The 17,518-nt window shown below is 48.0% G+C and overlaps 1 protein-coding gene across 1 annotated transcript in view; it reads right to left on the bottom strand.

The window, feature by feature from the left end:
• Positions 1-17,518, bottom strand: part of LOC104282767 (fibrillin-2-like) — a gene marked incomplete at its 3' end in the record, with an annotated part of 106,314 nt that overhangs the window by 65,301 nt on the left and 23,495 nt on the right. The window contains exons 4-5 of the mRNA XM_009880890.1: positions 16,353-16,448; positions 13,133-13,228 (exon numbers count right to left, since the gene is read on the bottom strand). Coding sequence (XP_009879192.1) covers positions 13,133-13,228; positions 16,353-16,448 — 192 coding nt within the window. The remainder of the gene's footprint in view (positions 1-13,132; positions 13,229-16,352; positions 16,449-17,518) is intronic.

Here is a 17,518-nt window from a genome sequence, read left to right on the forward strand (position 1 = left end):
AAAAGCGCGGGGGGGGGGGGGGCAGCATCCAAAAGCCACCAGCCAAACAACGAACCTGAAAGCAGCCAACCCAAAATCCTGCGATTATTTCCGTTGCACTAAACGCGAATGCAGAGATTTGACAGCACTGACCGTAGGTCTCGGCAGACAACGCACCTCTAAGTTTCTGCTAAGCCTCTCGGGCTGCGTCGACACGTGACGGCTTTTGGAGGGGGGAGGGATGGTGGATGTGGGGAGAACAGTGTGAGGGGTCTCGGTAAAGGGCTCCTTTCTCATGGAATACTTTCTCCACCTAGTCATTTCCTTACCTCATACAAACACAGCCGCATTCCTCATGTTTAACTGTTTGGACTTTTGCAGAAAAGAAAAAGCTGGCGGGGGCAGTTTATAAGGCCAGACATTCCAAGTGCTGAAAAAACATATTCAAAGGAAATAGTAAAGGGAGAACTTTTTTAAGTTTTCCTGTCCTATTTTTACAGTTTCCTGTCAAAGTCTTAGCCTGATGAAACCTGAGATAGAGTTCCATGCACAATCCCTCCTCCAAGGGCTCTCCATTCCAGCAGCATCTGAGGCACAAAGCACACACTCGGCGACATGGGGCCAGGAGTTCCAGCAGTTGTGGAAATGTCTGGGAGGACTGGAGCAGGGGGCTGGCACCGCCACGCTGTGTCCCCCTTCTGGAAGAGACCATGGGGTCAGAATGCCATGAATCACTGCCTGGTCAGTCAGTGCAGAGATGGAGGTGCAGGAGCGGAGGTGCTGGGGGTGGCATGGGGGTTTGATAGCTCCAGACTCGTCCCCACGCACACGCTTGCCCAGGTGGAAGCCTTGCACCTCTCAAGACTCCTTTGGCAGAGATCACGGCTGTGGGCAGGCTCCTGGATATCGGGGGAAAGAGAATGGGGAGATGGTGGCTGGGCTGGGCTGAGCTATGACTGAATTTGGGGGATTCCTCCTGGACAGCTGATTGTGTGTTCCTGACGGGACCGAGTAAGGGAAGGAGAGGTGTCTGCCAGGTGGGAAGCATTTTTGGGCAGAGGGATTGTGGACTTTGCCTACCTTCCTTCTGGGACAATGAGCTTGGAGGAGGCGATGGCAAGGACACTACTGAGCGAGGACTTCCAAGCAAGGCGGTTGGTTTTACAGGTGTTGCCAGATTGTCTTAATGTTACTGTGCAAGAGCTGCGGTCATCTTCATCTGTCCATTGCTGCATTCAGCAAAGGTTTTGTGTTTCAAAAGTGGCAATGCGGTGCATGGCTTGTGCTAGGGAGGGCAAGCTGTTCTTTATCCACAGCGAAAGTATCTTGAAATAAAGGAAGAAGCCTCAGAAGTGGCCAAGCAGACACAAATAGCATGTTATCAGATTCTTCTCAGAATGAATTAACAAGAGTGGAAACATCACACTCTCCTTAGCATCTTCTTATCCCAGGACACTCTAGCAGGCTTTGTCTTTGCATTCAATGGGAAGCGTTCCCAGTCTCTGCCACAAATGGGGTATGTGGACCCCGCTTGGTTGGACAGGCCTGGAGCCGCTAAGCCACCACGAGCTGAGTGCCCATTCACCGAACTGCCTGAGGGCCTTGAGTAGATGTGGACCAAGCAATGCCTCTCCTGCCAGTCTGTGTTCCTCCTTGTCCATCTTCCTGGGCTTACAGAGAACAGAAGTTGATGCACAGCCTTGGGTTGATACCAGTGCACCTAAACTGCAGATATTCATACATCTACCTCCAAACATGCTCCACTGAGCCTGTGACTGTGATGTGATGTCCCGTTGCACTCCTACAGTCAGCTGGCAGAGGGCTGCTTACAGCCCTTGCAGAGGGAATCTCCAGATTTGAGTGAAAAGTGAAACCGGGCATTTCTTTTCATGCCACTTTTCTCCCACAAGGATCAACAGGTTCAACAACGTCAGGGTACTCTTGCTCAGGGACACCCCTCCCCGCAGCGAGAATGAGAGAAAAAAAGCCGCGTATCACCTCATCCAAGAGCGACGAAGGGTCAGCAGATAAGACAGTCACCTTTCTGCCCAACCCAGAGCAGGCAATGAGGTGCCCACTGCAGAGAGCAGAAGGTCCCAATCCATGCTGGCCACGACTCCTTGGCTCACACAGCTCCAGCTGACTCAAATGCTCCTGTGCTTCTTAGTGGCAACGCAAACAGCTTGCCTTTGGACGAGGTTGACTTCTCCATCTCTTTGCAAAGACCCTCTTTGCTGTTACGTGTACCTTTGCCAAATTTTACCTATTGAGGCTGAAACAGGTTTGTACCCAGGCTAAACAGTTTTGGAAAATTCCAGTCAGAACATTCCTGTCAGATTTAATGGTAAACTCTTGGGAATGCTGTTTTTGTGAAGGTCTCTGGAGGAAATTAATTCTGATTCCGGAGGCTGGTTCCCATTGCACGCAGTGAACTGGCCTCCGAGCCACATGCTGAACACCAAGCAGAAAACAAAGGTATTAAGTAGCTGTGCTTCGGGAGTGCTGCCCACCCTCTGGCAGGGGGAAAAGTAGTATGTGATTGTCTCATTAAAGACTGTACCATAAAGCCCATGGGCAAGCAGGCAAATTACATGCGCAGGATGCGTCTACTTCCCACCAGTACTCCCAGCAGACTATGACTGGCTTTCTGCGGAGATCAGAGGGAAATGCGGTTTCACAGAACTATAATTATTTTATCAAGTAAACCTGTCTGCAGGAGAAAAATGGCAACCTACAATTGAGTACAGAATTGAACTCAGCTCACGGTGAAGTTTCTGCCAGACCTTTCTGCATAAAGGCAGGCAAGTTATCGCAGTAGAAGTCAGAGCTCTTTGGACTACAGCTGATTATGAAAATGCTTTCTCTGCCACAATGTAGGGAAATGGGAGCTTATGCCTCACCTCTGGAGGCAGGCTGAGGAGAAGGAACTCCCTCACATCTCTCAGCTACGAGTTCTGCTTTATGTCTCCACATCTGGATTAGCAGAGCGCTAGGAAAAATCAGCCGAACGCCTGGTTTCTAACGAGGATGAGAAATCTCTTTGTAAACACAGTCTTCTATTAAAAAGCTCATCTGGGGGTGGTGGTGGGGGGAAATCTTAACCACTGCCAATAAAATTCCTCTATAAGATTTTTGGGTTGAAGTCATTTCAAGCTTAATCGGGAACTGATAGGAAGGACAGCTTATCAAGAGTCGGGCAAACTCCCGTCTCAGCTGCGTGCAATACCCACACCACCCAGGCGGCTCGGAGCGGGCAGGGCAGAAAGGAGCCACCATCGCCAGGGATCTCCCTTGTCTTTTTCCTACCCCAGAGAACTGCAACCCAAGAAATGAATATGAGTTCCTGACACCCTGGACCAGCCTTGCGTCTCAGGGGATGCATGTGGCGGCTCAGGCAAAGCAAATCTCAGCTCAGTCTCAGAAGCCACATCCCGTTCCGTGTTTCTGGGATCTCTCCATTCCTCTGGGATTGTTGTTGTGTGTTGCTCTTCTTTCAGGAGAGCAGCTGGACTGGGGCTCAGTTACAAAACGTGCGTGGACCTCAGGCACAGCCAGAGGTTATACGGAGGAGGTATTTTTGCCAACCTGACATTTATCACCAGAACAAAAATTCTACCAGGCAGCTCAAATTAATGAATTGATGTATCTTCAACTGAAATGCAAAGGCTGAGATTGTCATAGAATCACAGACTGGTTTGGGTTGGAAGGGACCTTAAAGCTCACCCAGTGCCACCCCCTGCCCTGGGCAGGGACACCTCCCACCAGCCCAGGTTGCTCCAAGCCCCGTCCAACCTGGCCTTGAACACCTCCAGGGATGGAGCTTTAAAGACCTTTCTGAATTATCCCAGATATCGTGGAATTTCCACGAACTATTGGTGGTCCCTTTCTTGCTAGCATGATGTATGTTCTTGCGTGCCTGGGCTCTGGCGTAATTTCCAACTAAAAGTATGAAATATGTACATCCCTACTGATTACATCACTAGGAGCAGCATTTCGGAAGGTCGGGACTGTGACCTGAGTTAGGAAGGAAGGAGCAAAGGGACCACGTTTGCTGTTGGCTGCTTCCTGCTGTGGCTTTTGCATGCACGCATGGGGATCAGACACATCCTGTGTGGCTGCTTCGTTTGTCCTAAGTCTTCCAAATTAGACCGAAAAGTTAGAAAAAAAAAAATATAAAATCATTATGAAGAGGAAACAGAAAAGCTCAGACAAAGCCACTCTTAATAACTCTTCTCGGAAGGGGGGTTGGAGAATCTTTACAAGCAAGAATAAGGGGGTATTCTGCAATATTCCCACCATCTGGAAAGCTGAGTGGATTAAAGTGGAGTTTATGCTGAGACGCTCACTCACATCCATCTGTATGTTACAAGATGGTGGTTTGGATCATGTATTCTGTTTATATACGGCCTGGGGTGTCTGTCACTAGAAAAGCTACGGCTGGAGGGAACGCTAGAGATAATTTGGGATTTCTCCTTCCTTTAGACAAGACTGACTACCAGAATTAGACCTAACTAATATTTGTATAACTTTGCTCTTAAACACCTGCAGATATGAAAATCCACAGCCTCCTTACACAATTCTTCTAATGCTTCTAATTCTTCTAATGCTTCCACATTTCAGGACAATGGATGAGTGGCCGTTAGACTGATAGAAATTAGATGAAATTATGAGGATGAGAGGAACTGCTGTCCTATACAGTAAGGATCCTTTAGAAATTGATATAGCATATAAAAAATATGTTCACCTGGGGGCTTGCATTAATTTGACTCATTGTCAATGGTGATTTCTTCCAGGACTGGAGTTGTACCAGTTATAAGGAACCCTGGGTTCACTAGCACCCCCTCCCAAAAGACATCAAAATCCTTTTGAAACTTTGAAGAATCTACAGACACAGACGTGTTACGGAGACTCCGAAATCCTCCCGGAGAGCACAACAAAGGAGATTTTCATGTTATGTATATGCTAAAATATAAAAAGGTGTATCTTGAGACAAGCGGAATAATGAAGATGCAGGAAGAACGCCAGAGCAGATTAGCAACAGTTTTAAAGTAAAAGGTATGGAGTAGTGATTTAGATGCTGTCTGTCCATTGTATTATGTCCTGTTTATGCCTGGGACCTGCTTTTGCCCACTCGGGGTATATCCCAAGGTCCTGATACTTTACGGTGCTTTTGGGGAAGCAATGGACGTGCAGAACGCGATCTGCTCTTCACTGACTGCTGCTGTGTTTTCATCTGGAGACCTGTTGCAAAGAGACTGACCAAGGCTCTGCCATGGGATGGGACCAAGGTCTACACACAGGCTCCCAGAATTCCCCCTTGTCATGTGTTTAGCCCCTCTAAGCACAGCAATTTTTGAAAGCCCATGTCCTCCCACTGGATGGTTGACAGTCCTTGAGGTATTTGGAAAGAAATAGGAGAAATAAGAGTCTCTTGAAAACAGTGTGAATTGCCGAAAGACATGGATTGTGTTGGTGAGAAGCTGCCGCTTGGGAGGATTTTCACTTCAACCCAACCCAGTCCTGGTTATGGTTTTGGAAAGAGAGCAGTGAGGACTGTAGAAGAAGAGGAGATACTCCCTGCCTTTTCCATAGTCATTGCATGTCTAGGACCTGCTGTGGCTCTAATCCTTGCTGCTTTTCCCATGTTCAAAACACTGCGTGCAACAATAGGGCTTTGTTTTCTTGTACTGGCTAACGAAGAGCCAGAACTCAGACACTGGATGCCAGTTTTCAGTTTGCTATTACCTTTACAGGGACACAATCCCTTCCAAGGGTCTTCATGGGATACGGGACGTGGGAACAACTAGGCAAGGCTTCAAGAGCACAGCTGGCTTCCAGCCCAGCCCAGAAGTGTTTGCACTGAAGAACACCACCCCAAGAGTTGGTTGTTTAAACTTTTGGAAACCTCGTACCATTAGGAGGAGAGGACGTGCAGACCTAGAAAGGGCCTTCTGAACTGGACAAATCATATGAACGACAGACAGTGTCCACAAAGATCAAGAATGTTACTCTAAAAATCTTTTGTTTCCAAAGTGAAAGGAGACGTTCTTTCATGAGAGGTAGCAACTGGCATCCACAGTGAAGAATTCAGCATTTGGATAGGAAAAAAAGACAAATTAAACCTCATCCTTGGAACACAGGAGGAGCTTCCACACCTTCACCTGAGTCAAACGTTGTCACTTTTTACAACATTTTTTTCCTACTTGAAGGAGGGTGAAATCAGAGACTTGACATCAAAATGTTTCATTTTTTCTGTAAAACTATTAAAAAAACATTAGCGCTTCTCCCCACAGATTCTTTTTTTCTGTGCTACAGCTTTTACTCCAACGCTGATGTAATGTGAGTTCATGTTACCGAGGGCTGCTGGGGTTATACAATATATTCACTAATTCTCCATCCCCGAAGATGTCAAGAAGAGGGAGGAAATGATGCTAAGGTTCTCTGAGTACCTAGCTATTAAGGTATTTACCTCTGAAGTGGAGTATTTCCTGAATGAAGTGTGAAGGTAGTTAGATTGCTTCCATTACAAAGCAGCCTCTTACTGGAGCCCTAAGCTGTTGAACATGCAGCTTGTTGAGTGTTTGGCAGCAGAAGGAACTCAGTTTATTATAGTTTAAAATTAAAATTATCTCATTTTACGATTATAGCAAAAGAAATCTAAAATAAAGTAACATTAAAACCCTACACAAATCTGTAATCTGGTAAATTTGTAGGGTTTGAATGCCTTCTTTCTGTCAACGCGGATGGGCACATTTTCCAGCACTTGCCAGTCTGAACTGACACCCCAAACCCTGTAGGAAACGCACTTCTCCAGAGACCAAAGGGACAGCCACACTCGAAACAACAGCAATTGTACAAAGCTAATGAGCTTTTCTGAGAACCTCGGCTTCTCAGCACAGATACGAGCTGGACTAATGCAGCTCTGTATTCTTTCAAACAAGTTTTGCGCGGTGTTACCTTCTGTACATACAACAAGAGCGCTGTGCCTTGCAGCGGAGAGAAGCCTACAGACAACTACCTTTACACTGTTCAGGCATTTACAGATTTCAAACCTGTAGGAATGAATTGGTGTGAAGTCCAACATCAAACAAGCCAACGCATGACAACCAGAGACCCTCGCCTAAACCCTACTACATATGGATTAGCCACAACGCATCCTCAGGAAGTCCTTCTCTCTTGATCTGAAGACTCCAGAGATGGAATTCAGGTGATTAAACGTAGAGAAGTCCATAGTCCATATGTCTGTGGCAGAACTGACCGCCCTTCTGCGTGCATTCACCCTAAAGGCAATTTGGTCAGTGAATCCTGCCCCTCAGGGCTGTTACCACTCCATCATCTGGAAGGTTTCCTGGCGTGCTATGCTCAGCTGGACACATCTACCCCACGGGAGTCTAAGGGTGTGTAGTGCAGGAGGGTCCAGCACATTCCTGTAGAAGACAGCCAGTCGAAACCAACCCCCTTGTTAAAAACATGATCTGGTTCTTCCAATTTGAACTGGTTTTCCTTCAGCTTTCAGCCCCGTTGCCCCGCTTCGGCAGAATGACCTGGGTGAGCCCTTGCTTTCACACACTGTCACATTCTACAAGAAAAACTCCTCTGTTTAGGGACATCCCACCCCTCCATGACACTGTCAACTAGCCACTTCTGCCAGCGTGTGCACCGGTGATGAGGAGACAGCCCTTGGGCTACAAAGTGGGTTTGACCAAAGGCTATTCCTGAAGTCATGGCACCATTTTATCCAGGGAATGAATGTCCCTGAGGAAGACTGGCACTTCAGCTTGGAATTTTAGAGATTTCTCCCTGGGTGAAGGATTTCCTTGGGATTCTTGGTTATGCCTGTGCTGATCTCAAGGGGTTTCCCCTGCAGAGCTCTTTGGCAGGGGAGCAGGTGAGTGGCAGAGGAGCAGACAGATGAGGTCCCCAAATATAACAGCAAGTTGCGAGGCCAGGGAGTCAGCAGTTCAATGTCATCTGTGTGCTAGGTGCATCTGGCCTGCTTCTGCTACACTTGAAACACAGATACTGGTGAATTTTGATAACAAGAGGCTCTGTAAAAACCACATTTCCTGGCATTTATTTCAGGCTGAAAATAGTCAGTGTCTTTTCTTAGGCTGAGGTAACATCGCCACCTGTAAAAGCACATCATCAAATATCCAGTGTGTCCATGCTGGCTGGAGGCAAACCAGCTCTTAGTCCAGAAACCAGCCAGCCACAGCGGCATGAGCTGGAGCAAGTCCATCCTTCCTAACAGACTGGTCTCTTAACACAACTTTTCAGTCTGAGGCATCTTATGGTTTATTTAACACTGTGGCTCCAGCTTGGAGGTGGCTTATTGGGGAACGCCAACAAGAGCAGATGCCCAGTTGACTGCATCGCAACGCTCAGTCCTCCTTCAATTGTGCTCTTACCGCTATTAGCAGTCGATTTACCAACTCTCCTGCAACCCTTTGGTGACTCTTTGTAGTTCCCATGCTGCAGCAAAATGTCTATTATTTTACACAGAAACATAAGGGGGTGATGTAATGAGCTGCCCAAACAAGCGCAAGCAGTGGGCCAGGCTCAGGATGGAGCAGCAGAGCTCATACTGCTGTGTCCTATGCTCAAAGCATAAAATATTCACATTATCCAGCTATTATTCAAACCAACTGCCCCATTTCAGTCATGGGGCTGGGAGAGATGGAAACATGTATCCTACAACACACCCTCTCTTCTGCAGGCTGAGTGTGGTCTGATCTGCCAACCCAGATGGTTTCTATCTGTAGACATCTCACAGGACAGAACTGAGGGAAATCACAGAATCACATAGAATCACAGACTGGTGGGGGCTGGAAGGAACCTCTGGAGATCATCTCCTCCACCCCCCGCCAGAGCAGGGGCACCCAGAGCAGTGGCACAGGACGGTGTCCAGGTGGGGTTTGAATCTCTCCAGAGAAGGAGACTCCACCGCCTCTCTGGGCAGCCTCTGGCAGCGCTCCGCCACCCTCACAGCAGAGCAGTTTTTCCTCATGCTCAGACGGAATTTCCCGTGTTCCAGTTTGTGCCCGTCGCCCCCTGTCCTGTCACCGGGCACCACTGGAGAGAGTCTGACCCCGTCCTCTTACCACTCACCCCGTAGATATTGATAACCATTGTACATACGACTTTATCTCTGCTTTCTTTCCTGAAAGGGGGCTTAAACTACCTCCCATTTTCTTTGCACTCCATAGCCAGGACAGTCTCTCGTTTTGCGCTCTGGAAGCAGCAGACACAAGGATGCTGGAGCGCGTCCTTCCTGCCTAATGCCAGAGTGCTGCCTTTAGTGGTCAGCAATGGTTCCCCCATGAGAGACATCACAGTAGCTACTCTGCGCGGGAAGGAGGAAGGTGAACGATGTCTCACTAGACAGTAACTGGCATTACTGGAAGCTCTCCGCCTACAGAGACGAAGGCAGGAATCCGAGGAATTTCCAGAGAACTCAGCCAGGTACCCAGCCGTGCTGTGAGGGCATCACTACGGAGCCTTGGGCTGAAGCTCGTACTTCCTACATATGAAGCCACTGGGTTTCAGGTTCTGCTTTGAATTAATCTCTCTTCAAAAAAAAAATCTTTAAGAACGAGACTCAGAGCTAAACTGAGAGCTATGGACGATCCATGTTGCTTCTGAGCCTGCTACTTGAGTCTCCTGTTGCTGGAGCCTCCCAAGGATGCTTGTAAACATGTCAAATACCATAGCTGCTTTAAATGGAGAAACTGAGCAGAAATCCAACAGTGGTCATGTCTCCAGTGAGTCTGGCGCTTTGGGAACTTCATCTTAACAGGCCCGGTTGATGGAGCAGGAATTCATTTTCTCCTTGGAAGGGTTAAGTTCTTCGCTGTCAGGCTAATTATTCCGGGTAGGTCAGGCACAACCACCTCACCTGGCTGAAACTCCCAGACTGCCCAGCCAGGAGCCTCTTTGAAAAGTGTAACTTTTAACATCTCTTAGCAAAGCAAGCGCTCTGTTTGTCTTGGCAGGGAAGACCTGTGTATACACAGCTGGAGAGCTTGTTTTGTCTCTTAGTACAAGTCTGGACTAAGCCAAATCTCTAAAGGCTTTGTAAAAATGCTCTCTTTATTTAAAGAATTTTATACATTACAAGATGTCTCCAAAGCCTGCCCCTGCTCAGACCCCTTCTTTCGCTGCCTCTCTCCTCCCCCCTCCGCAACCACGCACACACAGTCAGGACAGTTGGATTTTTCAGTCCCTCCCGGCACTGCTGTATCCAGAAGTTTCTTTTCAGAAATTTCCAGCTTTCTTTTCAAACACAGCCAATGTCCGTATCGATTTATGAATCTCAATATTTCAGATCCCCGGGAGGTAGAAGAAAAGAAAGCAGCTCTACAGACGCAGTTCTGGAGCTCGGGTTTAGGCTTTTAGGGGAAGAAATGTCGCACGGCAGAGCCTTCAAAAGAGAAGGGCTGTTATCATGGTACCTTTCCGTAACTAAAGCAATATATAGCTGCGTGTGTGTGTGTGTGTGTGTGTGTTAGAAAAAGGCAGGGAGAGGGCTTAAAGACTATATAACTGCAGCCACCGGTATCTCTATTTGCAGGACAGTACAAAGAAGGAGGCTGAACAACGAAAGGTTGCTCCAGTAAGTGTGCGTGGAGGCTTCTAGAGAGCTTTCACAGAATTCACAGAATTCACAGAATTGTTAGGGTTGGAAGGGACCTCTGGAGACCATCTAGTCCAACCCTCCTGCCAGAGCAGGGTCACCTACAGCACGTTACACAGGACAGCGTCCAGGCGGGTTTCGGGGCTCGAGCCACAGCAGAGGCTTTTTATGGGGCACCTGCACCGTTGGGTTCAGTAGATACTTCTGCAACCCAGGGAACATCGCACTGCTATGTCGAGCTCTGCGTATTTCTGCTGGCCGCTCTTCAAGCAGGACTGACTGATGCCTGGGCTACCGGAAACCAACTGTTATTCCTATCTCACCCTCTAAATCATGTTGCCAAGAATCCCCAACTTGGAAAAAAAAACATCCAACCATGAAAGGCAAGAACAGTCCAATCCTTGGACATGGAGTTAAGCAGAATTAGCCCAATCTCAGGAAAGCGAGAAGCTAGAAAAGCAGAGTATTTCCAGAGTGCTTTGATCTTAATCCTGCGAGTTTGCACATTGGCTTCGTGTTTCAGTTTCATTTCTGCTCCGTGCCACGCTGACCCTCGCCAAAAATCATATCAGAGCAGTGTCGTGAGATGTCCATCTAAGCCAACAGGAAAGGGAGAAATTTCGTGTCTCAGCCAAAACCTCAGTCATACCCACACTGCCCAAATGTAAATCTGATCCGGCCGCTCAGCAATCGCTGGCTGGACGAAATACAGCAAAGCCACATGTCACTAAGAGCCATATTCTGAGCTGGTGAAAACTGCGGTTCTTCATGGAGCTGTTTCGATTCATACTGGGTGAGCAGCTGGCATCGAGCGGCGTGAGGTTTACAATAAACCAGAGTTGGTTTATGTTTCCCTTCAAAACGTTTTTACTAAAATAAGGTTCTTTCACAGAAAACCTTAAGTTCTGGTCATAATTTTCAAGGTTTTTCAAGTAAATATAGTACTAAACCATAAAAATCATTTTGCAAAGGTTGGAATATTGACTTTTGGGGTTTCAGGTCAATGTTCATTTGAAAATTATCGGCTGTTAGCGTTGATGCCATCATTAGGTTTAATTTTTGATGGTACGTAGCATTGACCTCCTTCACCCAAAAGGGCACACAGGATGGGTCAAATCCGGGAAATTAATCAGCTCGCTGCCGAAAGTTGAGTCTATATAGCGAGAGAGACGGGAGGCTGCAGAAATGGTCTTACTGATACAGGAGCCGAGTGCTCTCCTGGTGAACTGCCGTCTCCCCGTGTCTGACGGAGTTCCTGTGCGAGCTGGCCAAGTCCTTAAACCAGCGTTTTGCCTGTGGTCCCTAACTGCGTGTGGTCCCCCACTCCTCAGGCATCACTCCTCTGCGAGAGCCGCAGTGAGTCGTACTGGCGGTGCTGAGCAGGATCAGTGAACGCCGAGCGCCCTGCGAGTCCAGCTCGGGGGAACTCAAGATGGGCACCAAAATTAGTTGGCCGCATTGGGTCTGGCTGGGATGGAGTAATCTTTCTTCATCGTGGTGCCGTGTTTTGCTTTTGTGGCTAAACCAGTGTGGATAACGCACCAGTGTTTCGGCTCGTGCTGAACAGTGCTCGCACAGCGGTGAGGCTGGTTCTCCAGCTCCAGCCCGGGATTCTGGGGCTGGGCGAGAGTCTGGGAGGGGACACAGCGGGGACAAGTGACCCAAACTGACTGAAGGGATACTCTGTACCATACGACATCGTGCTCAGCAAGAAAACCTCAGGGAAAGAAAGAGGAAAGAGGGATATACGATGGTTACGGTGTTTGCCTTCCCAAGCCACCATTACGGGTGCTGAGGTCCTGTTTCCCAGGAACTGGCTGGACATCTGCCCGCTGGTGGGAAGTAGTGAATTAATTCCTTATTCTGCTCTGCTACCACACACAGCTTATGCTCTCCTTATTAAACTGTCATCATCCCCACCCATGAGTCTTTCTGACTTCCTTCTATCTTCTACCCATCCCGCGGGAGAGGGGAGTGAGAGAGACGTAGGACGGGTGTTTGGCTGCTGCCCGGGGTCAGTCCGTCACATTGGCACGCTTGAAAATTTTGGCTTAGTTTTCTTTTCCTTTCTCTCTCAGTGTTTAGGAAGGGACTGATGGTGTCACCTTCCCTTCATGAGGATGCTGTAGTAAGGGGTTTCCTGGCATTTTTAAGCCCATCTCAGGCTACCAAGACAAGAAACGGGGAAATGCCCAAGAGGAAAATACCCTTTTTGTGCTCAGCACGGGGGTTTATTAGTGTTTAACAAACAGCTACAAGGGGCCACGCGCGGAGAGGAGGATGCAGAGACACGGAGCCATGCAGTCAGCAGGCACTTCACACCCTGCACATGTAATAACCGGGGACCTCAGGGAGCGCTTTGGGCACAAGGTTGTCATTCCGGGCTACATCATCAGGCAGAGAAATCGAGCAGAAATTCACATAAAATTGAGTATCCTTAATACACATATATACACACAAATATACAAGTCCCGATCCGGTGCTCTGTCAGCGATAATATCACGAAAATGTGTTCCTTACCTCTCTCACACTGGGGACCCGTGAATCCATAGACACAAGCACAACGGTTTGGTCCGATGCACCGACCTCCGTTCTGACAGCCGTTTTCACAGACAGCTATTTGGAAATAGAAAGAGAAATCAGTGATTTCTGCTCTTAGTGAAACCACAGCGTGAAACGTGTGGTGCTGGCAGGACTTGGAATATCGCCTACTTTGTGTTGTTCACCCATCAAGAATCTCCTGCACGCAGTGAACACACAGAGAAAAGTCTGATATTTTTTCCTAGAAAATCACTTCCTGTTTATGAATGAAGCCATTTATAAAAAGGCTATAAACTCTTATTTCACTTGAGGGGATTTCCTGCACTCTGGAATCTCAGTTCATTCAAGTCAGCATTGGGATTTAAACGTCAAGGTCAAGATGAACTGATACAAATGAGAAACTGCATAAAGGCAAATGTTTAACGTACGACCACGGTGAAATGTGAGGAGAGGAGACTTGTTTGCCATTTAATCCCGTGTACCCGAAGCAAAGAAGAACCAGTCTGATCAGCACACAAGTATTCATTGACTTAAAATTTGACCTGCTACCCTTTGTTGAAAACCTGCATTTAATAGTTTAGGACTGGAGTCAAAGGAGCAGGTTGGTGATTAGGTCCTGGGTTGAGGCTAAGCTAATGGGACAGGATGTAGGAACATTTCTGTTCATTAATGACCTGGGTGAAGGGATAGAGTGTACCATCAGCAAGTTTGCTGATGACACAAAACTGGGAGGGGTGCCTGACACACCAGAAGGCTGTGCCACCACACAGCGAGACCTGGACAGGCTGGAGAGTTGGGCAGAGAGGAACCTCATGAAATTCAACAAGGGCAAGGGTAGGGTCCTGCACCGGGTGAGGAATAACCCCCTGCACCAGTACAGGTTGGGGGCTGACCTGCTGGAGAGCAGCTCTGTGGAAAGGGACCTGGGAGTCCTGGGGGACAACAGGATGCCCACGAGCCAGCAATGTGCCCCAGTGGCCAAGAAGGCCAACGGCATCCTGGGGTGCACCAAGACGAGTTTGGCCAGCAGGTCGAGGGAGGACATCCTCCCCCTCTACTCTGCCCTGGGGAGGCCACATCTGGAGCACTGTGTCCAGTTTGGGGCTCCCCAGGTCAAGAAGGACAGGGAACTGCTGGAGAGGGTCCAGCAAAGGGCTACTGATATGATGAGGGGACTGGAGCATCTTTCTGATGAGGAAAGGCTGAGGGACTCGGGGCTTTAGTCTGGAGGAGAGAGGAGTGAGGGGGGATCTTATCAATGCTGATAAATCCTTCAAGGGAGGGTGCCGGGGGGATGGGAACAGTCTGTTTCCAGTGGTGCCCAGTGACAGGACAAGAGGGAACGGGCACAAAGGTGACCATGGGCAGTTCCATCTCCACCTGAGGAGGGCCTTCTCTGCCGTGAGGGCGGCAGAGCAGTGGCACGGGCTGCCCAGAGAGGTGGGGGAGTCTCCCTCTCTGAAGCCATCCCAAACCCGCCTGGACGCCGTCCTGTGCCACTGCTGGAGGTGCCCCTGCTCTGGTGGGGGTGGGATGGGGGAGCTCCAGAGGGCCCTTCCCACCCTCACCAGTCTGGGATTCTGCGTGATTCTGCATGTGACGTGATCTATTGCTGGACGTGACATATGCCATTGACCTATTAAAACCTCAGCAGCTGTAATGACTAATGAGAGGAGTAGTGTTATGACACTTCCTAAAATTCCTAAACAGAGCTTCACCCTCTGAGCTTCCCAGTTGCCCAACACCACCAACGCATTGAAGGTGAGAAGAATATAACCTCATGAAAGGTGAGGTCCACAGCAACCTTGTGTGGCCCCCACTGGTCCGGTGCCAAGCTCTGAGCTGCGGAGAGGCCAGGTACTGCTGTATTTTACTGCCTTCAAAGGCTACACCCATCTTCGAGCCGAGGAAGCTGAAAGCTGTTCTGCTGGGATGCTGCCAGTGGGACTCTCCATTGTTCCCCACCCTGTCAGTGATGTCTTGCCAATATCTGAACCGTTATGAAAACTCTACTGAGGATATTATAGGTGGAGCTGGTAGCAGCACATAATTAAGGTTGCCTAGCGCGTTCCATTATAAGCCCCGGGTTGCTGTTACTTATAATTTTCCCAAGCTTTAGCTGTTCAGAATGAAATTTTCCATATGGCGTGTCTGCCTGTAGTTGAACTTTTTGGAAAGTTTCAGCAAAAATGAATCAGTCGTAGCTGAGGATAAGTTTAGGGGAAATATGGTGTTTCGCCCATCTTTAAAAAAAAATTCTCATAGACTTCACTGAGAAGGTTAGCGATTCTCACATTGATGCAGGGATCTGAAATTTGATCAGAGATTCTTTCAAAACTATTGTTCATACTTGCTTACTAGACATTTCTTAAAGATGGCACCTAAGTTGTTTGGTTGTTAATTCTACCATGTGCATAAGCAATGATTTAAAACTGCCAAATATCTTTCATGGGAAATTAGGAGGAGAAATTACATTTCTCCCTATGAAAGGTATAGGTGCTTTGACAAAATAGAAAACCAAGTCATAAAACATTACAAACTTTCTTTCAGTGACTACACTGAGAAAATTCCCTACAGAAAGCCAGTGGTGTCAAATAAACAGAACTGAAATTGAACGCCTCCCCAAAGTAACCTGCCATAAATTGTAATCAAAAAACATTGTTGGTTTGGGGTTTTTTTTTAAGTTTTTCTTCTTCTTTTAATTGGGAGAAGAGTTCATTTGAGCTAAAATGAAGGTTTTTACAAAAAAAACATACCCAGAGAATATGCTGTTTATCTAGAAGTATTTACTATATTATCTAAAACTATTTACTACTTAATATATCTAATTTTTTTTAACAGGAAAATTATATCTAATACACACAGCCATCCCTGGAGGTGTTTAAAAAAAGGGTCGACGTGGTACTTGGGTACATTGTTTAGAACTGGTTTTGCCAGGTTAGGTTAATGGTTGGACTTGATGACCTTAAAGGTCCCTTCCAACCTCAACAATTCCACGATTCTGTAACAGGGGAATTATATCAATCTCTATATATTCCCTAATGAGAGCAGGCTGAGCTGCCAATGGGGAGGAGAATACAGCAATGACATCAAAGAGCACGTCGGTGTGTGCAAGGTGACCTCCCTCGTCACGCGGCTGTGTGAATCGAGCCTTGCCCTTGAGCTCACCGTGTACTCAGCAGGTGTTGCAGGTACTTACGCTGCCCACAGTATGTTCCAGTATAGCCTTTCTGGCAGAGGCAGGACTCCTCGTTGCAGCTCCCCCCGTTCATGCATCTCACATTGCAGGTTTGGACTGCGGAGAAGAGCAGGGAAATATTACACGATGAGGCAACAAATTGTCTGTGACAGGAGGTGAACACCTCACACCTAATGGGTGTTCAAAATGATGTTCTTAATCTCTTCTCGTCTCAGTGCAGAATCTAAGGGTGATGTTAAGTGTTCGGTTCCCTCACGCTAAATGGAGAGACTGCTGACTTCCCATGGCAGGATATGAGCCCATGGCATGGTTGAAGGTTCAAACTTTAACTTCAAAGTACTGCATCCAGCTCTGAAGCCCCTAACATAAGAAGGACATGGACCTGTTGGAGCAGGTCCAGAGGAGGCCCCGGAGATGCTGGGAGGGCTGGAGCCCCTCTGCTGGGAGGAGAGGCTGGGAGAGTTGGGGGGCGTCAGCCTGGAGAAGAGAAGGCCAAAAAGGGGAGACCTCAGAGCCCCTTCCAGTGCCTAAAGGGGCTCCAGGAGAGCTGGGGAGGGACTCTGGATCAGGGAGGGGAGCGACAGGGTGAGGGGTGATGGTTCTAAACTGGAAGAGGGCAGATTTCGATGAGATGTGAGGAAGAAATTCTCTCCTGTGCGGGTGGTGAGCCCCTGGGGCAGGTTGCCCCGAGAAGCTGTGGCTGCCCCATCCCTGGAGGTGTTCAAGGCCAGGTTGGACGGGGCTTGGAGCAACCTGGGCTGGTGGGAGGTGTTCCTGCTCATGATCTTCAAGGTCCCTCCCAACTCTAATCATTCTATGATTCAACTTTTACTAAGGTATAATTAACCCAGAGTTGCTTACAAAAGTAAATACCATGGGCTGTTCTTTATTCCCTAGAGGCAGGACAATTTTATTGTTCCTGTACGTGGTAGTACTGAGCTGTTCAGCTCAGGGAAAGCCACGAACACGATGGGCAGGGTGAAACTAGGAGCAATGTAGGGGACGTGATCTTTCACTTCCATCTCACACAGGGCAAGGTGTCATTGTTCTCTTATGGCAAACAGGTTTTAGAGTAATATAAATAGACCTCATTCCACAGAAGCCAAAGGCACTCATTTCACCCCAATTAAACATCTGCAGCTTTGTCCTTTCCACAGGATGTCTTG

Source organism: Charadrius vociferus, unplaced genomic scaffold (genome assembly GCF_000708025.1).
Source record: "Charadrius vociferus isolate BGI_N301 unplaced genomic scaffold, ASM70802v2 scaffold2003, whole genome shotgun sequence".
NCBI lineage: Eukaryota > Metazoa > Chordata > Aves > Charadriiformes > Charadriidae > Charadrius > Charadrius vociferus.